This window comes from Panthera leo, chromosome E2 (assembly GCF_018350215.1).
Source record: "Panthera leo isolate Ple1 chromosome E2, P.leo_Ple1_pat1.1, whole genome shotgun sequence".
NCBI classification, from domain to species: domain Eukaryota; kingdom Metazoa; phylum Chordata; class Mammalia; order Carnivora; family Felidae; genus Panthera; species Panthera leo.
In genome coordinates this window covers 25,125,179-25,149,426 of record NC_056693.1, presented here as the reverse complement: position 1 = coordinate 25,149,426, position 24,248 = coordinate 25,125,179, and the positions used below count along the sequence as shown (strand labels likewise).

The following is a 24,248-nucleotide window of genomic DNA, read 5'->3' as shown; positions in this document are numbered from 1 at the left end:
TTGCTCAGAATCCCAGCTTTGGCCACTGGGAGCTCCTTCAAGTTGTCTCCTTTATCCTTTTGATGTGCCTTTAAAAAAAAAAAAATCACTTTCTTACTTTCTGTTACCACAAGATGGCCCAGGCTCAACTGTGTTTTCCCTGGTCCAGCCCTAGAACCAACCATATTTCCAAGAAGCTCTTTCCTTCTCTTAAAGAAAACATTCAGAAAACACTTTTTTTTTTTGTTTTTTAATAGAAATCATAATGAATCTGTGGATTGCTTTTGAGTAGCATTGTCATCTTAATATTAAGTCTTCAGTCCATGAACCCAGGATGTCTTCCCATTTATTTGTTGTCTTTAATTTCTTTCAACAGTGTTTTGTATTCTTTAGTATACAGGTCTTGCATCTCCTTGGTTACATTTATTCCTAAGAATTTTTTTGTTTAATGCTGTTATAAAGGAATTATTTTCTTTTCCAGTTTTTCATTGTTAGTGTGTAGAAATGCTCCTGACTTTTGTCTTTTGTATGCTGTTTTTTGTATCCTATAACTTTACTGGATTAGCTCTGTGTGTGTCTGTGTGTGTGTAATCTTGTTAGGGTTTTCTACATATAAGATCATGTTATCTGCAAACAGATAATTTTACATTTTCCTGTCCCATTTGGATGCTTTTTATTGCCTTTTCTCGCCTAATTGCTCTTGCTAGAATGTCTAGTACTATGTTGAATAGAAGTGAAAGGAGACATCCTTGTCTTGTTTCTGATCTTAAGAGAAAAGCTTTCAACCTTTCACCATTGAGTATGGTGTTAGCTGTGGGGTTTTCATATATGGCCTTTATCACATTGAGGAAATTTTCTTCTGGCCCTAGTTTATTAAGTGTTTTCATCATGAAATTTTGTCAAATGCTTTTTCTGATTCAGTTGAGATGATCATGTCATTTTTTCCCTCTTCATTCTGTTAATGTGGGGTGTTACATTGATTTTTGTATGTGGAACTGTTTTTATGTTCCAGGAATAAGTCCCACTTGGTCATGGTGTATAATCCTTTTAATATGTTGTTGAATTCAGTGCCAGTATTTTGTTGAGAATTTTTGCATCAATATGAATAAAGAGGTATTGGTCTGTAGTTCAATTTCTTGTAGTATCTTTGTCTGGCTGTGGTATCAGGGTTATGCTGATCCATAGAATAAGTAAGAAGTGATCCTTTCTCTTCAGCTTTTTGAAAGAGTTTGAGAATTGACATTCTGTAAACATTTGGTAGAATTCATCAGTGAGGCCATTCAGTGCAGGGCTTTTCTTTGTTGGGAAATAGTTTGATTACTGATTCAATATTCTTGCTAGTTAGAGATCTGTTCAGATTTCCTGTTTGGTTTTTATTCAATTTTGGTAGAATGTATGTTTCTAGGAATTTGTCTATTTCATCTAGATTAGTAGTTTATTGGTGTAGAATTGTTGTTAGTATCCTCTTCTAATCCTTTTTATATCTATAAGATCTGTAATAATGTCTCCACTTGCATTTCTGATTTTAGTAATTTGAGTCATTTTATCTCTGTTTCTTTTTTTCCTTAATCATTGTAACTAAAGTTTGCCAATTTTGTTGATCTCGTCAAAGAACCATTTTTTGGTTTTTTCTTTAGTTTTTCTATTCTCTCTCTTTATAATTTCAGTACTACTGACAAAGGCATAGAACTTTGAGTTTAGTTTGCTCTTCCTTTTCTGGCTCTTTAAGGTTAAGTTAATGGTTCCAGATCTTTCTCCTTTTTTAATGTAGGCATTTATAGCTATAAATTTCTTTCTTAGCACTGTTTCATTGCTTCTCATAAGTTTTGGTATGCTGTGTTTTCATTTTCTTTGGTCTCAGGTATTATCTAATTTTCCCTTGTGATTTCTTCTTTGACTAGTTGGTTAAGAGGGTGTAGTTTAATTCCCACATGTTTACAAATTTTCTAGTTTTTATTTTGTGACTGATACCTAGTTTTACTTCATTGTGATTGGAAAAGAAACTTTGTATGATATCAGTCTTTTAAGATTTTTGTGTGTATATGGCTGGCCTAACATATGGTCCATCCTGGACAAAGTTCCTTATACATGAGAAAAATGTATATTTTGCTGTTGCTAGGTGGAATTTTCTTTATATATCTATTAGGTCCTCCAGTTGACTTATAGTGTTATTCTTTCATTTGGTTATTTATCTTCTGTTTGGTTGTTGTATCCATTATTAAAAGTGGGATATTGAAGTTTCCAGCCATTATTGTAGAATATCTAATTCTCCCTTAAAATTCTGATAGTGTTTCCTTCTTATAATTTAGGGGTCTGATATTTTATTTATTTATATATTTTTATGATTGTTGTATTTTCTTGATGAATCCCTTTTACCAATCTACATTGTCCCTTTTTATCATTTGCAACAGTCAATACCCTGACATTAAAGTCTATTTTTGTCTGATATTTGTATAGCCACCCCAGCTCTCTTTGGTTAACTGTTTGCATGGAATATCTTTCTCCATTTTTTTTTTTTTTTTTTTTTTTTTTATTTTCAACCAATTTGTATCTTTAAATCTAAAGTGAGTCTTTTGTAGAACAGTATATAGTTGGATCTAGGGGGTTTTTTGTTATCTATTCTGCCAATCTCTGCTGTTTGAATAGAGGGTTTAACTCATTTACATTAACAGTAATTACTAAGGTGGAAGGACTTCTACACTTTTGCTATTTGTTTTCTAAATGTCTTAAAGCTTTTTCTCCCTCATTTTCTTCATTACAACCTCCTTTTGTGGTTAATTGATTTTTTGTGGCAACACAGTTGAATTTCCTTTTGTGTATATTCAGAAATTTTCTTTGTAGTTATAATGGGGTTTTCTCTTTATCTTAGTTAAGTCTTTAAAAGTCATCTTTACTAATTTGTGAGCATGTGAGAATTTTTTCATTTTAAAGGATGTTGTAGCTCACTGTAGATACTAATCCAGCTTAAAAGTGGAAGAACTCTGAGGACAGATTTTAGGATTCTTCCCTTAAATTCCTGATAATTCACATGAACAAATCCCAAGGAAAAATTGGTTCTATTGCCTTTCTATCTCCTGTAAAAGTCCAAGTGACTTGTCAGTACTTTTGATAATTATTTTGATTTTGCTTATTGTAAGTGTAAATCATATTACATTACCTTCTATTTTAAAAAAAAAAAAAAAAAAAACTGTCTTCAAGGGGTGCCTAGGTGGCTCAGTTGGTTAAGCATCTGGCTTTACCTCAGGTCATGATCTCATGGCTTGTGAGTTCGAATCCCACATCAGGTTCTGTGCTGACAGCTCAGAGCCTGGAGCCTGCTTCAGATTCTGTGTCTCCTTCTTTCTCCCTCTGCCCCTCCCTCTCACTCTCGCGTGCTCTCTCTCTTTCTCTCTCTCTCTCTCAAAAGTAAACATTAAAAAAGTTTTTTTAAATTGATTTCAAAAATACCTTCATGTTTTTGGCTTGGCTTTAAGTGGCCTTTAACTTTAATCTACATTTGGAGAGAGCTGATTAGCCTCTCTGACTAATCCCTTTCCTCACAGTCACCTCTGTATGAAGAAAATTACCATTTAAAGATTTATCCAGACTGCCCCAAGATAGTTTAGTGTGTATGTTCACATCATATATATTTTTAAAATAACTGGTATATATTGTCCTCATAAGAGAAGGAAATATTTTCGCCTTTATAGCCTAAGTGAATAGAGTAAAATGGTAAACTATATGATTTTTGCAAGTCAAAATTTGTAAATATAAAGGTGTAAGAGTAAGATACTATCAGATATTTTCCTTCAGAAATTTAGGAATTAGTACTTTTTCCCTTTACTTGTAATTTCAAAATATTATTGTTCCATGGATTCTATATTAATATCATGATTGTATGTGACCTACACAAGCTTTATTATAGCTGAACTCTTCTGTCTGTAATTTTACAAGACTTGATGAATTGCCGGATGGGCAGTTGGGTTATGAAGCCAATTTAGCCAACCAGCCTTCCTACCTGCCTTCCATTCATTTATTTAACATTTATCATACAAGATGCTATTTGCTATGAAGATACAGAAATGGATGAAACATTCCCTGCTCTAAAGGATCTTATTATAGTCACTTAGGTGAGGTGACATAGATGCAAATGAGGCAGTTACAGGATTGACTATGACAATGACTGTTTGAGACAGAAAACAAAGTGCTTCCTGATTAAATATCCAGGTTACTTCTAGCAGACAGCATTGATTATGGAGCAAGTAATCCTTGAAGGTAGGACCTTGGAGTTTATCCTTGAGATTTTAGAAGGTAGAAATGTTGGATAATTGAGGTTGCTATTCCAAACAGGCCACAGAATGAACAAAAGCATGGAGCCAATTTGGACCACAAGAAGTAGTAGAAGAAAGAAGAGAGAAAAATGAGTCAAAAGGTAGATTAGAGGGGCACCTCGGTGGCCCATTCAGTTAAGCATTTGACTCTTGATCTTGGCTCAGGTCATGATATCACAGTTCATGAGTTTGAGCCCCATACTGGGCTCTGCACTGTCAGTGTGGAGCCTGCTTGGAATTCTCTTTCCTTCTTTCTCTGCCCCTCCCCTGCTCATGCTCTCTCTTTCAAAATTAATAAATAAACTTAAAAAAAATTTTTTTACAAAGGCTAAAATTAGAGCTCATGGAGCACCTGTATAGCTCAGTCAGTTGAGCATCAACTTGATTTCTGTCCCTATCTTACTTGTGCTCTTGCTTTTTCTCACTCTATCTCAAAACAAAGAAATAAACTTAAAAAAAAATTAAAAACAAAAAAAAAAAGGTAGATTAGGGTTGCCTGGGTAGCTCAGTTGGTTGAGCGTCTGACTCTTGCTCTCAGCTCAGGTCTTGATCTCCAGGCCATGAGTTCAGTCCTTGCTTTAGGCTCTGCACTGGGCATGGAGCCTAGCTAGAGTTAGAAAGCCTTTAAATTAAAGGGTAAAAGTAGGAGCACCTGAGTAGCCCAGGCAATTGAGCACCTGACTCTTGGTTTTGGCTCAGGTCATGATCTCATGGTTTGTGACATCAAGCCCCACATCGGGCTCTGTGCTGACAGTGTGGAGCCTGCTTAGGATTCTCTCCTTCCCTCTCTCTGCCCCTCCTCTACTCATGCTCTTTATTTCAAAATGAAAAAATGAACTTAAAAAAATTTTTTTTTAGGAAGACAAAAACTAGAGTTCATGACGTAGCTCAGTCTGTTGAGCGTCCGCCTCTTAATTTCTGCTGAGGTCAAGATCCCAGGGTCGTGGGATTGAGCTTTGTGTTGGGCTCCACACTGAGCATAGAGTCTGCTAAGATTTCATTCATTCTCTCTCTCCCCCTTCCTCCCTCCCTTTGCCTGTCTCCCCAGCTTGTGTGTGCATGAATACACACTCTCTAGAATAAAATAAAATAAAATTAGAATTCATGTTATAAGCTTTGGGGAGTTTTGAAGGGTCTTGTACTATAAGATGATGTAATCAGGGCTGTGCTTTAATTGGGGCGTGGAGGTCTTAGGAGGCTAACTTCCATAGTCAGAGGGGGAGACCAGGAAGGTCTGAACCAGAGCAGTGACAGAAGAAAGAAGAGTTGTGGAGGTAGACTACACAAGATTTGGGGACTGATCAAAATGAGTCAAAGATACCTACAGTTAGGGTCTGATTGACTTAGAAAGTGAAAATTGGACAGATGAAGGGAAAAAGCTTTGAGTTATTTTGGATTTAGTGAGTTTCTCAAGTAGTGGGAAATGTTTAGCTCAGCAGTGATACTTGCATGGAGTATACTGCTGCCGCTGCTTGTTGCCCTATTGATGGATATCAACTATGTCCAGAAAATTTTTATCAACTTTTCAAACTTGAAAAAAACAGCTATGTAAAGGCTGCTTCACTATTTCAAATGACTACAAAGCAGTGCTTGATACAAAGATACAGTTAAAGTTAGCAAGAAAGCCTTTCAGCCATTTTCCTTTCTCCTCGTCTTATTTATTCCCAACATCTTGTACCTGTGTTTTCCAACAGTGCCCATCAGCCACATGTAGCTATTGAACACTCATAATGTGGCCCATCTAAATTGAAATGTGCTATAATTATGAAGATTTATTCTGAATTTCAAAGACTTGATAAGAAATAATGTAAAATATCTCCTTATATTTTATATACGTGTTAAATGAGAATATTTTGGATATTGTTTCAGGGCTCCCTAACACCACCCACATGGTAGGTGATTTGCTAGAAGGACTCACAGGACTCAGCATACATTTGAATACTCACAGCTAAAATTTATTACAGTGAAAGGATATAGGATCAACAAAGGAAAAATACTGTCTGAGTCTGGAGAAATCCTTTCACAGACTTCCTTATCCTCTCTCCCTCCCATGAAGGGCATACTAAGCATGTGCATTTCTTAAGCAACAAAAAATTCAGTAACATGTACGTTTCTGCCCAGAGAACCCACTTAGAGCTCAGCACCCAAGTTTTTATTGAGGGTTAGGCACATAGGCACCATCTATCTGCCTTGCCTGTACCAAAATTGTAGGCTCACGAAAGGAAAGAAGGTATATGGCATAAATGATGTTGTTCACACCAACTCTAGGCACCATGAACCTTACCAGTCAGGGAATGGAGGAAAGTCAAGTTCTCAGTTGCCAAAACTAAGGGCCAAACTTGCACACAGACCCTTCTAAAGGTAGCAGCCTCAGTCCTTCTGTATTTCTCTTTTCTGCAAAGATATATGAGGTTAAATAAGCTACTAGTGAAATTAATAATACTTGTTTCTTTCTAAATATCTTTTTTATTGTGGCTACTTGTTCATATTTTGCCTTACATTATATTTTGGGTAACACTGGTCTAAATCTTAAATGCAAAATTATTCTCTGATGTGTTTTAGTTAAGGTATTTCTGTATCTGCACTAGTGATGTCTCCATCAGTACAAATCTGATAAGTAAACAGGTGAAAAGCCTCCCTCAAGTGATATCTTTACAATAATTAAATATAAAACTAAGTTAAAGGTTGCAATAGACTTAGCTCCATATCCTAAATTTAGCTTTATTATCCATGAAGAACAAGAAAACCACCCCTCCAAAAAACAAATGTCATATGTATGTGATCAAAGTAAAGGATTTTATAAGTTTTCTAAAACAAAAGTCCTGGTTTGGAAATCTCCTTTTTTTTATTTAATGTTTATTTATTTTGAGAGAGGGAGGGATGGAGGGAGTGGGGGAGGGGTAGAGAGAAAGGACAGGGAGAGAATCCTAAGCAAGCTCCATGTTGTCAGCTTGGAGCCTGACATGGAGCTTGAACCCGTGAACCGTGAGGTGATGACCTGAGCCGAAATCGTGACCTGAGCCGAAATCAAGAGTCAAATGCTTAACCAACTGAGCCACCCAGGTGCCCAGGAAATCTCCTTTTAATCACATTAGAGAGCTCCAAACCATACATTTTTATATGCTCATCATTAATTCAAATTGTTAAACTTTTTTGTTTTTCTCTAAACTGTTAACAATTTGTAACTGTTATGAATCCATCCATGAAAACAATCAATATTTCAGAAAAGGTTTACATAAATGGACTAAATCTGCATGAGATACACTTCATACCTACCCATTGTGGATTACAGATATGACTAAAATAATATAACTTGGCTAAAGTGAAAGATACAGAATAACAGTCAGTCAATATGTTTGACCTCTTCCCAAGCACTGAATACTAATATACACCTCACTCTTTCAGACAGGATATGGTTTTAGGAAGATAATTTCTAGGACTACAACCATGAAAGCAACAGAAGTTATTTTTGTCAAAATAAATCCATAATGTGATTTTCAGTGACATACTGCCTATAGGCCCCTGCAGGCCTAGTTGAAGGACAGACCATCTTTCAGCATCATTGCCACATCTCATGGGAAGGGAAGAGGGGCTGAAACCATAACCCTTCTTCTTTCTCATGCCATGATCCAGTAGTGAGTAAAAGGGAAAAGAGAAAGTCCTCAGGCTAGAAGTAGAAAATAGTTCATAACTGGCACTATTTTTGCTATTCTCTTTGCCCTTTACTTATAAATTGCTATAATTCAGCCATTTTTTATAGTTTTTAATTGAAGCATGTCATTAGCATCCCAGGTCAATAACTGATACTTTGATTCTCATCATAAACAGCTATGCTTACCCACTGAAAATCCATAGAGCTTAATACATCTGTAATTATGAATATAATGTATTTCTACAAAATAAAACCTGATATCACTGCTGCTTTCTAATTGCTTTAAATCATGTGGGGAGCAATTGTAAAGAATTCTATAAAATAAAAACCTCATGAGGGTGTTTTCTACTTACTGTTTAGTCAGTGAGAAACTCTAAGCAGAAAACCTGTCTTTTTTTTGCCACTTTTGAACCATAAAGAGAATCCAAATGTGGTCACACAATGTTCTATGGATAAACTTAAAGAGCTAATGATAGTTTGACTCAAAATCAGCATGCCTAGAAGCCACAGTACTTACCACCTCACTCAGCTTGTCTTGAAAATAGCTTCTGTTCCCTGTATTCTCATTTGTGAACTGGATAAGATAGGTAAAATTAGAGGTCAGCAGGTAATATGATATAGTATGTATTAGGATTGTTGTATGATACATAAACAAAAAGCCAGAAAACTCCAGTTTTTAGAAGTGAGAAATTCAAAAATACTGTGTGTTCTCTAGGCCATTTGTTATGTTAAACTGCACACATGGGTGTAATATAATTTTATAATATACATGACACAACTGAAGTGGGTTACCAGCTAAGTTTGTACTTAAATAAAATACCACCATACTGGTTTTTTTTTTTAATTTATTCATTTTAAGAGAGAGAGCACGCAAGCAGAGGAGGGGCAGAGGAGAGAATCCCAAGCAGGCTCTGCATTGTCAGTTCAGAGCCCAAAGTGGGGCTCGATCCCACAAACCGTGAGATCATGACTGAGCCAAACTCAAGGGCCCAACACTTACCTGACTGAGCCACCCAAGCACCCCATCATCATATGTTTTCTTTGGCTTTTCTGCCCTCAACCTAATGGCTTATTCATGTAACTCATATGTATTGCCCTTGTAAGTTTTGAAACCATCAAACATTTTTTTTAAGAATCATGAAATATTACTTAATAGTTTAAATGATACATGTGATGGGTTCAGTCTCTGAGTAAATTACTTGTTATATACATGATACTTCTAAGAATAGAATTATCCACATGATTGAAACCACTAATTTCATAGTCTCATTGATTTTAGAACCAGAAGTCTGAGATAACAGTCTATCCCCTTCATTTAAAAAGAGGAAACAGCGACCCAAGGAGTTAGTTAAAATCTCAAAGTAGACAGGTTAACTAATAACAGAAACAATTTTTCTTAATTACTAATCCATTTTTTTTCCATTCTCTGCTTCATAGCATGATTTCCCAAGCTATTCACAGTTCTTAGCTATTTTAGATTCTTTAGTTATCAGAGCCACCTAAGGGTTATTATACTTAAACTGGAGTGGGTAAGTACCCAGCAAATAAGCAAGCCTAAAAGTTTAGTGCACTGAATAATTAACTGTATATAAACGTCATGCCTACATTCCATTTAATTTATAGTAGGGAGGGAGGAAAGATAAACACATCCTAGTTCATAATGATTAACCATAGATAAGCCTGCTGAACTAGAACTTGGGTGAATATTACTTTTGGGGGATTCTTCCTTAAAAAGAGATTTTAGGGGTGCCTGAGTGATTCAGTTGGTAAGGCATCTGACTCTTGATTTTGACTCGGGTCATGATCTCACATTTGTGAGATCGAGCCCTGCGTTGTGCTCTGCACTGACAGTGCAGGGCCTGCTTGGGATTCTTCCTCTCTCTCTCTCTCTCTGTCTCTCTCTGTCTCTGTCTCCCTCTCTCTCTCCCTCTCTCTCTCTCTGCCCTCCCCTCTATCTCAATAAATAAATAAATAAACAGTCTTTTAAAAAAAGAGAGCTTATATTTGCTCTCTAATAGCAAAGCAATTTTGGATGTTATTTTAATTGACAAATAATTGACATTCATTCAGTGGATGATATTCTATTCAGTGATTTGATATTTACATACATTATGAAATGATCACCACCATAAGTCTAGGTTCCATCTGTCACCATACAAAATTGTTATAATATTATTGACTGTATTCCCTAAGCTGTATATTATATTCCCATGACTTACTTGTTTTATAACTTGAAGACTGTTCCTCTTAATCCCCTTCCCCTATTTCATCCTATCTCACCCCCGCACCACTACTTCCTTCTGGCAACCATTAGTTCTCTGTTTCTGAGTCTTTCTGTTTTGTTTGTACATTTGTTTTATTTTTTAGATTCCACATATAAATGAAATCATCAGTATTTGTTTTTCTCTGACTTATTTCACTTAGCATAATACCCTTTAGGTCCATCCGTGTTGTCACACATGACAAGATTTCATTCCTTTTTATGGTTCAGTAATACTCCATTGTATGTATGTGTGTGTATACACATACACACACGCACATTTTTGATTCATCCATGGATGGGCACTTAGGTTGCTTATATATCTTAGCTATTATAAATAATGATGTAATGAACAGAGGGGTGCATACATCTTTTTGAATTAGTATTTTGATTTTCTTCAGATATATACCCAAAAGTGGAATTGCTGGATTATATGGTAATTCTATTTTTAACTTTTTGAGGAACCTTTATACTGTTTGGAGAAACTTTATACTGGTGCAGGGGCTGCACCAATATACATTCTCACCAACAGTGCATGAAGGTTCCCTTTTTTCCACATCTCCACTGACACTTATTTCTTGTCTTTCACGACAGCCATTCTGACAGGTGTGAAGTGATATCTCATTGTGGTTTTGATTTGCATTTCCCTGATGATTAATGATGCAATGGATGTTGTCTATTGACCTACATTATAAGTCTAATAAATATTTGATAAATATCAGATGATATTTTAGGGTTTCCTGGGGACCCAATAAATACCTGTTTCTATAGTCCATTTTCAGAGCCAAACTGAGAAATAGACAAAGGGGTCAGGCAGGTGGATACCAAACTGTCAGGTTTTTGTTTTCTATGTGTGTGTTGGTTTTTTGTTTGTTTGTTTTTTATCAGACTGTCAGTTTTATTACTGATGATGCAGTTGGACAATGTGGTTAGGTATTCCAAAGCTTCCTATGATTGTAACCTAAAGATAGGGCCTTCTCTTTAGAGGGAAAGAAATACTAACTTCATTATTGTTTTAATAAGGTTCATTGTATATTTATTTTTAAAAAGATACTTTTAGGGAAGAAATTCAGTTATTAATCTCATAAAATTTTAGATATTTCTTTTCATCTTGAAAAGAAACTTTTTTTTAATATTAATGTATTTTCAGAGAGAGAAAGCATGTGCGCTCACACGTGAGATGGGAGGGGCAGAAAAAGAGCAAGAGAATCCCAAGCAGGCTCCTCACTGTCAGCCCAGAGCCTACGAACTGTGAGATCATGACCTGAGCCAAAATCAAGAGTCAGGTGCTTAACCAACTGAGCCACTCAGGCACACCTTGAAAAGAAACTTTTAAAAAGAAAATATAAAAAATATTTTCACTCTTAGGTGGATCCTGAGAAACTTAACAGAAACCCATGGGGGAGGGGAGGGAAAAAAAAAGAGGTTAGAGTGGGAGAGAGAGCCAAAGCATAAGAGACTCTTAAAAACTGAGAACAAACTGAGGGTTGATGGGGGGTGGGAGGGAGGGGAGGGGAGGTGATGGGCATTGAAGAGGGCATCTTTTGGGATGAGCACTGGGTGTTGTATGGAAACTAATTTGACAATAAATTTCATATAATAAAAAATAAAATAAAATATTTGAAGCCTGTCAGTATAATAGAGAGTGGTACTCAGTTTTCCTGCCTTGATGTGACATGTATCTTCTTAAAATAAATGTAGAATTTTTTAGACAGGAAATACATTGTGTTTGAGTATATTTTTGGAAATCAAAATGGTTAGTTGATTTTTAGGAGCTTCTGTCATAATTCTGCAGTCTTTTTGAGTGGAAGAAAAAATAAGCTATCCTTCTTGACTTTCAGATTTGTGTGTGTGTGTGTCTTTACACTGAAATACACGTTATTACTATGCTGGTACTTTTGTCTCTGATCTAAGACTTTATTTCCTAACTAAAGTAAACACACTGAGTCATAATCTAGTGTAACAAATTTTTACACAAACAAGGAGAAGTGTTAGATGGAAGCACATATACAGTATGACTGGAACACAGGGGTCCCTAGCTGCCTAAGAGAATTGAGGGAATCTTCACAGACAAGGCAACATTTTGGATGATCTTGAAAGATGAGTAGATGGTCACCAGGAAGGGAAAGGAGGAAGGAGACATTTCAGGCTGAAAGAACAGTTTATACAAAATACAAAATTACATGGTATATGTTCCAAAATCTTTGTTGTTTTAAAAAATATTAATGTTAAAATTCTAAAGAGTTATTTTTTTGTGTGGTAAAATCTCTATAACATAAAATTCGCCATTTTAACCATTTTTGAGTATATAGTTTGGTGGCATTAGGTACATTCACATTTTTCTGCAACCATCCCCACCATCCATCTCCAGAACTTTTTTATCATTCCCAACTGAAACTCTCCCATTAAACACTCCCCATTTCCCTCTTCCTCCAGGTTCTGGTAGCTATTGCGCTTTTTTTATGTCAATGAGTTGACTGCTCCAGGTACCATATATATACCCGGAATCCTACAATATTTGTTCTTTTGTGTCTGGCTTCCTTCAAGCATAATGAATGTCAAGATTTATCTATGTTGTAGCATTTGCCAGAATTTCCTTCTGAGTTTTAACACTGAATAATATTTCATTAGATATGTGTACACCACATTGTGGTTATCCATTCATCCATCAACAGATATTCAGATTATTTCTACCTTTTGGTGGAATGATGCTGTTGTGTGCTTGTCAATATTGCTGCCATGAACATGGCTGTACATTATGTGTTTGAATCTTTGCTTTTAGTTGTTTGAGATATGTGCCTAGAAATAGAATTGCTGCGGCACATGGTAATCTGTGTAAATTTCTGAGGAAACTCCATAGTGTTTGCACAGCAACTGTACCATTTTACATTTCCCTCAGCAATGCACCAAGGGTTCCAGTGTCTCCACATCCTCACCAACATTTTATTCTAACAGTTTGGAATGCTACCAGGCTATGTACTACTTCCTTGAGAACCATGGCAAATATATTCATATTCTCATTACATTAAAAATGACACTTGGGGGGGCGCCTGGGTGGCTCAGTTGGTCGAGCGTCCGACTTCGGCTCAGGTCATGATCTCTCGGTCTGTGAGTTCGAGCCCCGCGTCAGGCTCTGTGCTGCCGGCTCAGAGCCTGGAGCCTGCTTCGGATTCTGTGTCTCCCTCTCTCTCTGACTCTCCCCAGCTCATGCTCTGTCTCACTCTCTCTGTCGAAAATAAATAAAACATTAAAAAAAATTTTTTTTTTTAAAAATGACACTTGGGCACCCTTAAGTAAAAGTTTAGGTGAGACCATATCAGAGAGTATTGGCCTTTGTCTTATTGTTTATATAGTAGGAGTGTATTCATGAAACAAGTTTAAGTGTAAATAAACCAAAATGAGTTCTTAGCAACAAATTGTTTTTCTTTCCTGCAGCTCCCTGCACAGGTAGCACTTTCTTTTGCCACAGCAACATGTGCATCAATAATTCTTTAGTCTGTAATGGTGTTCAGAACTGTGCATACCCTTGGGATGAAAATCATTGTAAAGGTGAGTGCAATGGCAAAGGCCAACCTTTTTGAGAGAAAAGTGACCATTGCCCTTCATTAAGAAAGACTTAAAATGCCCTTTTCTACAACTGTACTTAGCAATAGCTGCTTTGGCAGAAATGGAAACATAAAATATAAATGTTTGTTTTAAATAGAGTGTAGACCTCTGTTATGTGGTGAAAGTAAAGAAAAATACTTATTCTCAACAAAAGCATTCATTTTTATGTACTGTGTTTTTTAAGTTGTTCAAAAGTCTGCTCTAATATTTCTTTCATTATTTTCTTATTCATATTGTAAAGATACCTTATTCTCAGAATAATTTAGAAAGTTACCTAAAATAGTAGTATTTTTTAAATTATATACAAATGCTGTTTAATAAATATTGATGCATTCAATCTTAAAAAGCAGCAAAAACAGGGGTGCCTGGGTGGCTCAGTCGGTTGAGCGTCCAACTTCGGCTCAGGTCATGATCTCACAGTTTGTAAGTTCGAGCCCCGCATCAGGCTCTGTGCTGACCGCTTGCTCAGAGCCTGGAGCCTGCTTCAGATTCTGTGTCTCCTTCTCTCTCTGCCCCTCCCCCGCTCACGCTTTGTCTCACTCTGTTTCTCAAAAATAAATCAATGTAAAAAAAAAAACTTAAGCAGCAAAAACAGACTTGTAAGAACCGCTTTTTTTCATTTTATAAAATTTCCTATGCTCTATTTCTAGTGTATATCTAAGGTAAATGTGACTTGTGGTAATAGTTGAATATCTACAAACATTATCAACTCACTGTCTCAGTCCTAAAGTTTACCTCCCTTTTATTCTCCAAAAGTTCAGTAAATATCTTACTGTGAAAAGTTAATGTGATCTGATACGGCTGTCTTAAGTACTTGAAGTAATTTAAGGTAATCATTCAAATGTAGATTGTGATAATAACATCCCTAAGTGGGTTAGCCTGATCACTTTAGTTCTCTCTTGCTGATGGCGGTTAGTGGAGATACTGTGGATATACCTCAACATGGCAGTTTGTCAGAAATACCATAGGGGAGCCTGGGTGGCTCAGTCAGTTAAATATCCAACTCTTGATTTCAGCATAGGTCATGATCTCATGGTTTGTTCATGAGATCAAGCCCCACGATGGGCTCTGCCCTGAGAGTACAGAGCCTGCTTGGGTTTTTCTGTCTTCCTCTCTCTCTACCCCTCCTCTGCTCGTGAACGCTCTCTCCCTCTCAAAATAAGTAAGCATTAAAAAAAAAAAAAAAAAGATATGCCATAGAACAGAAAGCTAAACTTGATAGAATAAGAGTATTTGTTTGGTATTTTCCTTTTTTGTTTATTTTATTTATTTTGAGAGAGAGAGCACATGTGCGTGCATGAGCTGGGGGAGGGGAGGGGACAGAGAAAGAGAGAGAATCCCAAGCAAGCTTCCTTCCTGTCAGCACAGAGCCCAACATGGGGCTGGACCCCACAAACTGCGATCATGACCTGAGCCAAAATCAGGAATCGGACACTTAACCAACTGAGCCACCCAGGCGCCCCTGGCATTTTCTTTATGTTCATGTATTTAATTTAATTTGCAAGAACCAAGTCCTTTTTCTTTTATGTAATCTATCTAGCCATATTACGATTGGCTAATTTAACCAGAAATCATAATGGTATTGTTTTATTTGTTCAAAAACCTAATTTTAGGTGGCATCATCTGTGGTCTGTTTGACCCATGTGTTCTGCTTTACCTAAAAATACCTTACCAGTTTGGGACAGGGCTCATTAATGAATTTTGAAAGCCTCATTGTTTCTCTTTCTCTTTCTGCAGAAAAGAAAAAAGCAGGACTATTTGAACAAATCACTAAAACTCATGGAACAATTATTGGCATTACATCAGGGATTGTCTTGGTCCTTCTCATTATTTCTATTTTAGTACAAGTGAAACAGCCTCGAAAAAAGGTCATGGCTTGCAAAACTGCTTTTAATAAAACTGGATTTCAGGAAGTGTTTGATCCTCCTCATTATGAACTGTTTTCACTAAGGGACAAAGAGATTTCTGCAGACCTAGCCGACCTGTCAGAAGAACTGGACAACTACCAGAAGATGCGGCGCTCCTCCACCGCCTCCCGGTGCATTCATGACCATCACTGCGGATCGCAAGCATCCAGTGTCAAACAAAGCAGGACCAACCTGAGTTCCATGGAACTGCCTTTCCGAAATGATTTTGCACAACCACAGCCAATGAAAACATTTAACAGCACCTTCAAAAAGAGTAGCTACACTTTCAAACAGGCACATGAGTGCCCTGAACAGGCCCTAGAAGACAGAGTAATGGAGGAGATTCCTTGTGAAATTTATGTCAGGGGGCGAGATGATTCTGCACAAGCATCCATATCCATCGATTTTTAATCTTCTACAAAAGGAGACATTAATTATTAAGTATGTACGTATGCAGCCTACAGAGCACCCATTCTCTCCAGCAGCCAACCCTTTTCTCCTGTCGAAACTAGGAAGACCTTCGTTTCCCATTAATCTATTGTAATGGTGAAGTTTTTATTATCTCAGGCAGTCTATATGTTAAGCCAACCAAGGAACTTACTCCATTCAGTGAAAAAAATAATAATCATTTATTGCTTGATGTCACATAAACAAAGTACCAGTTAAATAGCATTTAAAGAGTGAAGTAGTTCTGCTGAGCCAGGCTCAGGCTGCTTCAGGAATACTGCTCTTGATTGATACAGTTTGTCAATATTGTGATCCCACAATAAGTTTAAAAATAAGATTTTTCTTTACATTCCTTTTGTTTTTCTTTTCTCTAAATTTAATTTGTTTTATAAGTTTGTGATTTTACCATTTTGGTTTCTTGCTAAATATAAGTGGTTATCATACCACACATATTTCAATACAGGCATTTGTTCTAGAATTTTTCAAAATATAACTAGTTACTGTGGTAAGTGCCAATTAAGACCCGGAGTTCTGTTTCGCCCATCTGTTTCTTGACTAATTCCTATACTGCTGCCTTTTAGTTACTGGATTTTTAGTCTTTATTTTTTCTGAATGGTAAATGATATGATTTATCGCCTTTAGGTCCTATCTTGTCTTGCTTATACTAGAAGAATTCATAATCCTAGGATGTATGCACCCTTGCCAGTTATGACTAAAAACTTAAGGATTAAAATTTCTGAAAATCCTTTGAAATTTCCCAAATTTGGTCACATTCAGTGATAGCCCATTCATTCCTGTGAGCAAAGTCATTTAATTCATTTTGGAAGAAGCCTGTAATTATGTTTATTTCCAGCATTTCTCACCACCAGATTTGTGTTCCCTGTTATTTTTATAAGAAGATGATTTTGCTCCCTTTATATTGGTTTATCTTATAGCGTATGGTAACCAAGGTTGTGTGAGAGTAAAAGGAGAATTCCTAAGAAACTGTAAAAGCCCTCAGATGGCTTCGTACTTGGGATAGTACATTTTTCTAGTTCTTACCAAGAATAACAACTTCCACTTTTTTTTAAACTGCACTTTTGACCTTATGTTTTTTATGGTATATAAACAATAATTTATAAACATGATATAAAAACTCATTGTGTTTTTTTAGACTTTTGATATTATTTGATACTGTACAAAACTTTATTAAATCAAGATTAAAGACCTACATGACGGATTTATTTCAGTGTTCACATTAGTGGCTTTGTATACAAGTATGCTGTGATGGAGCTCCACGTTATAACTCATTGTAAAGACCTTGGTAATGTGTACATAGCTTTGGGTTTTTTTTGTTACTGCATTTAGTTTATGATAAATTTTTCACTGTGTGTTATTTATTCCAAATCACTACACAAATCTTATATTAAAATATACATTGTTACATGATTCTTCAATCATGTTATTACACTGAGATTTTGGATCTTAAAAAATATATGAAAAGGAACCATTTATCAAATTATAACTAATACAGACATGCCGTTTAAAAGAGATAAATTCTCATTTTTGATATATTTTGTAGTAAATTCTTAGTGAAACGAGAAATTGAAGTTTCATGGAATTTCATTGATTTTTTAAGATATCACATCCATGCATTTTCTCAGATTAGTGAAAACTGGGACCTTAAATATTATACATATATGATACCCCTTCAACATATTTCTTATCACATTTTTTATTTTTTTAAATATAATATCCAGGAGATACAAAACCTATACATAGTATATTTATGATTTAAGTTGTTTTTTAAGTCAGCATAATTTCCTGTTCTAAAAATAGAATTTGGGAAGGTAGAAAGACTTAATGAATGTAGTATTCATTGAACTAATGAACCAGAGCCAGATTAGATAGAAATTCTTTCAGTAGCTATGTTGAATAGGCATTCTAGTATTAGTAGCCAGCTAACATTTGAACTGCATAGTAATTATTTAGTATAATAATAACTGTGATCTCATTCTTCATGATGAAGGAAAGCTAGCATATTTTCTGTGTAAAATCACCTGCATTATAAAAACAGCTGTTAAATTCATCTTTAACACCTACCTTATAGTAGAAAATAATACAGTATGCTTCATGAGAGTCACTTGTAACTATATTTTTATTTTTATTTTTGAAATTTGTATCCTATTTTCTTTTAAAAGGTCGTGAAGAGGCCTACAAAATAGAGCCTTTAAAGAAGACATTTAACATTAAAAGAGCACAAAAGTACATAGTTTCAGGCAACTCAGCAAGTAAATCTTGGACAACAGAGTTTGTTCTAAATTTTCTGGCTACTGAAACAAAAGAAATAGTTTTTGTTTTCCACAGTAGACAACCCAAACTTACTTGCAGTTTTCTCTTCAACTAAAGAAAGAGAGGGTCTCTATACAGAACAACATTTCCTCTGAATTGAAAGAAAAAAAAAAAAAAAAAAGCAAAATGCAGAGAGAAGTCTAAATAGTAAATCTTTATGTAGTGAAGGTACCTCTTAATTTGGTCCAGGATCAGGGGTTTCTGATGAGTTAGTCTGTCTGCAGGGGTAGAACTGAAGAGCCAGATGATCAATATTAGCTAAGCCAGCCTTAAACTGCCATGTATTGTATGCCTTCATTGAACTATAGATGGGGACTAGGCCTCATTTATTTTTTAGTCAAACATTTATTTGGCAGTACACCATAGGAAGAGAAGAGAATGGAACTAATTTTTAGGCATTATTACCAGCATAATGCTAATTGCTGCATATGTAGTCTATCATTTTTGAGGTCAGTGAGAAAACTTGACAAATTGTTTACTAAAGTAAAAGCCATAAATTTTAGTAATGGAGATGAACTTCAGCCATCTTGTGGAAGTTACTACACCCTTCATAGAGAATGTAGTAGCCAGTTGTTAAACATACAGTGGAAAATACAAATCTGGAGGGGAGAATATCTTCAATTCAGGAGCAGCATTAAGGACACCTCTACTATACTGTTGTTACCTTTCATCTGTGATCCTGAGTTTAGCACAGGATACCAACCCTCAAGTGCCCAGAAATTGCAGGAAACCTACGAATCCCAACATCTAAAGTATGTATGAATGAAGTGTGATGTACCTTTTGTGGGGGGAAATGTTCAACCTAAAGGTTTAACAAAAAGCAAAGGATTTTCCACATTTCACATCACAAAAGAGATTAAAAAGGCTTTGTTAACTCTGGATGACAGGTCTTGTGTCTTTGTCATGTTACATGCAATTATTAGGCATTAAAAGGACCTCCTAAGTGTCTACTTCTGAACGTTTTTATAGTTGTGCAATTGTCAGATGAGCAGGATGCTTTCTGGCTTCAGGAGTGTGTCAACTGAGGAGACAGAATAGGAAAAAAGCCAGTTGTGATTCCAGGAGTGATTCTCAAAGGGGATTATGCCCTCTTACAAAATGGTGTGTGCTATGTTGTTCGTGATTAGAAGGAATCTAGTTTGGGGTTTTTTTAAGATCCTAAGAAAGATGATCTGCTCCAGCTTTATTAATGAGAATTCTGAGGCCCAGAAAAGAGGAGAGAGTACCCACATCTCAGAACTAGTCCCATGTTCTTTCCTTGCCTTTGCTGTTTTTCCCTGCTTTAGCTGGCTGGAAGTTTTAAAGGTCAAACAGTTCTAAACAGCAGCCCAGATGTTCCATGTAAGCTTGTCTACCACTCTGATTTAAAATGTAATTTATTCTATAATTTTTTCAAAGCATTATATTTTACCTTTTTTTAATCTATGTAACATTATTCTACAATTTTGTTGCCACAACTTCTTGGCATCTGCAAACTGCAAGACAATTACTGTGAATTCTTAATAAACAATGTTAACAATTTATAGGCTTGGCACTAGATAAAAACAGCTTCAGTGTTTTGCTTTTGTGATTTTTTTTAATCTAAAGGAAATAATGTATACTCCAGAAATTAAAGATGTATGTGCTATTATCTCTTGAGTTTGTAGAATGATTTGAGTTCTGAGCCATTATGACAAGTTGACCTCAGATATCTTTTTAGGTCCCTGCAAAATCAGTATTCCATGTTTTATATACCTCTACTAATAACAAAAATTCTGAATTTTTTTTGAGTAACTTTTTCATATATTTCTGTGATTGGTTTAATGACTACAAAAGCCCAAAAAGCTAAATGGTTTTTTTAAAGCAATTAATTTTTTTAGAGTTGAACTTCCAGACCATATAAGAATTCTTCTATGTTTAATCCTGGGTTTGACACTTCACAGTAGGGAATATGACCCTTGAGCTGGAAACAAAACTTGTGTTTTGTTTTCCTTGCTTGTCTCAATTTGCAAAGTCTCCAGAAGTGGCAAAGAAGCCTTATTTCCTTATAGGGCGAAGTTGGCATTTCCTATCCAGTAGCTTTCCTATCCAGTACCAAAGCTTTACTTTGATAAAGTAATCTTAGTTATGATAAAAAAAATAACTAAATAAGAGCATCCTCAGGCTGTTACACCATTTAAGTTTCCAGGTTAATCTTAAGCTAAAAGAAAAAGAAAAGAACTTTTTAAAGGAGAATATGTGTTCGATTGCCTGCAAATACAGTCTGCTACACCCAGTCACTAAAGTGGCAGCGAGGACTTCCAGAGTGGGCTATCAGAACACACCGTCCTTTTGAGGTGTGGAACGCAACCGTCACAGCCACTGGTCAGCAAGAATGGATGAGTAGATTTCACTGAGAAGAAAGCAACAGAAGGCAAAAAAACTCGTTTGAGTTTTACAATCATATAGACAAAGATCAAGGAGTAAAGAAAGACAAGAAAAAGCAGTTACCACTGGTCTGTCTCTGCAAATAGTTACAGAGCAATTTTACTTTCTGTGTTATTTAGGATCAAGAAACAGCATTTATCTGAAAGTGCTCTCACCTGCCAAGCTTTGTCATACTCTGTAACATCTGGTGCCAGCAGGCCACTCAGCGGGTACATACTTTATTGAAACATTTTGAGTAACGGCTGATTGCTAGAAGGAATTTTCATCAGAAATCTAGGTATTGAACCATGCTTTGATGACTGTCCTATCGTATTAAACAGTGTTTCAGAGAAATAACAACTTTTGAGCCAAAATATAGTCACATGAATTGTAGGGGAGTTCTTTCTAGACCCTCAGAAGACAGTTTAGCTCTGAAAATGCATCCAACTAACAATAGTAAACTTGCTGTAACTGCCCCTGTTTTTCACGTTCATAGTCTAAAGGCAATCTTACTTCCTCATTCATTTTTAATATAAAAAAGATGAATAAAGCTTGTGGTAGGAGGCTTCTAGGTTGACTCCCAGGGATTCTGCCTCCTGGTGTTCACAATCTTTTGTCATCCCCTGCCTTGCATGTGAGCTGGATCTGGGGACCTGCTTCTAATGAATAGAATGTGCCAAAAGTGACCTCTCACTTCTGAGATTAGGTGACAGACTGGCTTCTGTCTTGCTCACACACTAGTAGTTTTGTGATTTTCTGCCCAGATGGAAGTCAGATGTGATGTGCTGAGATGCTCTTTGGAGAGGTCCATGTGACAAGAAACGGGGATTTCCAGCCAACAGTTAACATGGTACAGAGGTCCTCAATCCAACCACCTGTAAAGAATTGAAATTCTGCCAGCAACACATCTGGAAGAAGGTGCTCTCCACACTGGAGCCTTGAGATGACCACAGACAACACCATGATTGCAACCTGTGAAAGACCTTGAATGCCACCAAGATAGCTGATGCAGATATCCAAGATAACAGGTGTTGTTTTAAGCTGAATTTTGGAGTAACTTGTTATGCAGCCATAGATAACTAATACAAAGCTAGAAAAGGACAATGGCATATCCCAATTCGATCCCAGGGGGGAAAAATAGTTGATGAAAATTTAACATGATGTTTTAGGTTTGCAAAAGAACCTGAAAGCAATGGGCATATCATCTCGCATCTGGCAGCATGGAATAAGAAGAGTTGGTCTTCTTCCAACATGAGTACCTGTCAGCTATCTTAGCCTCCCTAGCCACAGATAAAAACACTTAACTAGATCCATTGTCTCCAAAGTATGGCAAAATACTGAAATTTGATTCTACATTTGAAATGTAGGTTAGATTAAATGAAATCCTAACCCTTGAATAGTGCCCCTTTTAAGTGACTCATCAAGTTTCTGAGGAAAATGAATTTATCTAGAAATGTATAAAGAATAAAGTTCTGGGGCGCCTGGGTGGCGCAGTCGGTTAAGCGACCGACTTCAGCCAGGTCACGATCTCACGATCTCGCGGTCTGTGAGTTCGAGCCCCGCGTCAGGCTCTGGGCTGATGGCTCGGAGCCTGGAGCCTGTTTCCGATTCTGTGTCTCCCTCTCTCTCTGCCCCTCCCCCGTTCATGCTCTGTCTCTCTCTGTCCCAAAAATAAAAATTAAAAAAAAAAAAAAAAAAAAAAAAAGAATAAAGTTCTATTCAGATTCTGTATCATGCTCCCATAATTCAGTCAACATCTTCCACATTTCCATCACAGTTTCTAGACTGTAGGGCTGGTTACAACTCTATATTACATGAAAAGGTGACTCTTGGAACAATTGGTTTTCCCAAAAGCAATGGAACGCCCCTCCAAAAAAAAAAAGGTGGAGGGGACTGTCACTGAGAAAAGAAATACAAGCATTTCATGTCCAGAACCACCCTATTCTCAAATGAGAAATGTGGCCAAAAACACTTCTATATAGAGATTTTTCTGTTGTGATAAAAAGATTTCCTGAGAAAACGCTTTTTTTTTTTTTTTTTTTTTAACTCTGCTTTATTTTGGCCAAAATATGATTGAAAGACCAACCCTGGAAAGTTTTTCTTTCTAAAATTGTTTTCAATAACTGGCTGACAGCCACCAGCTACCTGCTATGAAGATAAAGTTCTATCTTTAATTGTATCTGTGTTTAAATTTTTCCTTTGAGTTTGAAGCTGACTTTGCTGACATTGTTTTGCCCTGTGGGTATAATTGTGTCCCAAATCCTTTTCTAATATAAATCCATCAAACCTTAGCCTCTAGAAATAGGATAGTACCTGTTCCTTGTACTCTGATCTCTGCAAAAGCATCAAAAGGATCTCTGGTTGGGGACCTGGGTAGTTCAGTTGGTTAAGCATCTGACTCTTGGTTTCAGCTTAGGTCATGACCTCACAGTTCGTGAGTTAGAGCCCCACATCAGACTCTGTGCTGACATTGTGGAGACTGCTTTGGATCCTCTTTCCCTCTCCCTCTCTCTCTCAAAATAAATAAATAAACTTAAAAAAAAAAAAAGAATCTCTGGTCTTCCCCATCCTGCCATTTTTAATTGCTAGATAGCAGTCAGTGAGTGTGCTGCTTGAAACTTCATTTTCTGTGGGATTAGAAGTGCCTGCCTTTCTACTAGGGGCCTCGTGGCTCTTGTTTTGTTTTGTTTTCCTATTACCACAAATGCTCACAGATTTTTTAAGAAAATACTAAAACACGAAACCAGTTCCCTGAAGAAACTCCCAAGTCTGTCAGTGAAAAAGAAAGGAACTTCCCTAAACAGTACAGGTAGTAGTAGGCTAAAACGTATGCAGAAAAACTGCCTTTATCAAAAGCCATGTCTTAAAGGATGTGCTGGAGAATGCTTCTATTCTAAGCTGGCATTCTCACCCCTTCACCTGGAAAAACAGCTTGCTTTTCTTCCCCTTATCAGGTAAGCATAGAAAGTGATTGCACACTGTTTATAATTGCAGGTTTACATAAACTCACAATTCAAGAGCATTGATTTGTTGGACTGTAATCTACACTTTAACACACTGAGCTGCATTTAGGCAGCATGCCAGATGTGTAAAGTCAGAATTTAATGATGACATTTCAGTAGCAGCTCCAGAATTTAGTACAGTATCACTGTTGAATACTAATGTGCCACTAACAAGAAAACAAGAGAACAAACAGCTTCTTTCTCAGTTACCTTTTTGTCCCTTCTTGGAGATGGAGAAAATGAAAGTGATTATTTCATAGAAACTTCGTATATAAATTCCAGTCAAACTCATCCCATAGTAGTTGTTGCTCTGCTCATGGCGCTTTATCAATCAACCAAAGGTAAATTAATTTTTAACACTACCTATTT

At 36.4% G+C, this 24,248-nt stretch overlaps 1 protein-coding gene across 2 annotated transcripts in view; it reads left to right on the top strand.

Annotated features, from left to right (window-relative positions):
• The window catches only part of NETO2 (neuropilin and tolloid like 2), a 55,583-nt gene extending 38,199 nt beyond the window's left edge, over positions 1–17,384 (top strand). For both annotated transcript variants that reach the window (XM_042920516.1, XM_042920515.1), the window contains exons 8-9: positions 13,637–13,750; positions 15,545–17,384. In XM_042920516.1, coding sequence (XP_042776450.1) covers positions 13,637–13,750; positions 15,545–16,125 — 695 coding nt within the window. In that variant the 3' untranslated portion in view covers positions 16,126–17,384. The remainder of the gene's footprint in view (positions 1–13,636; positions 13,751–15,544) is intronic.
• Positions 17,385–24,248: the final 6,864 nt, after the last annotated feature.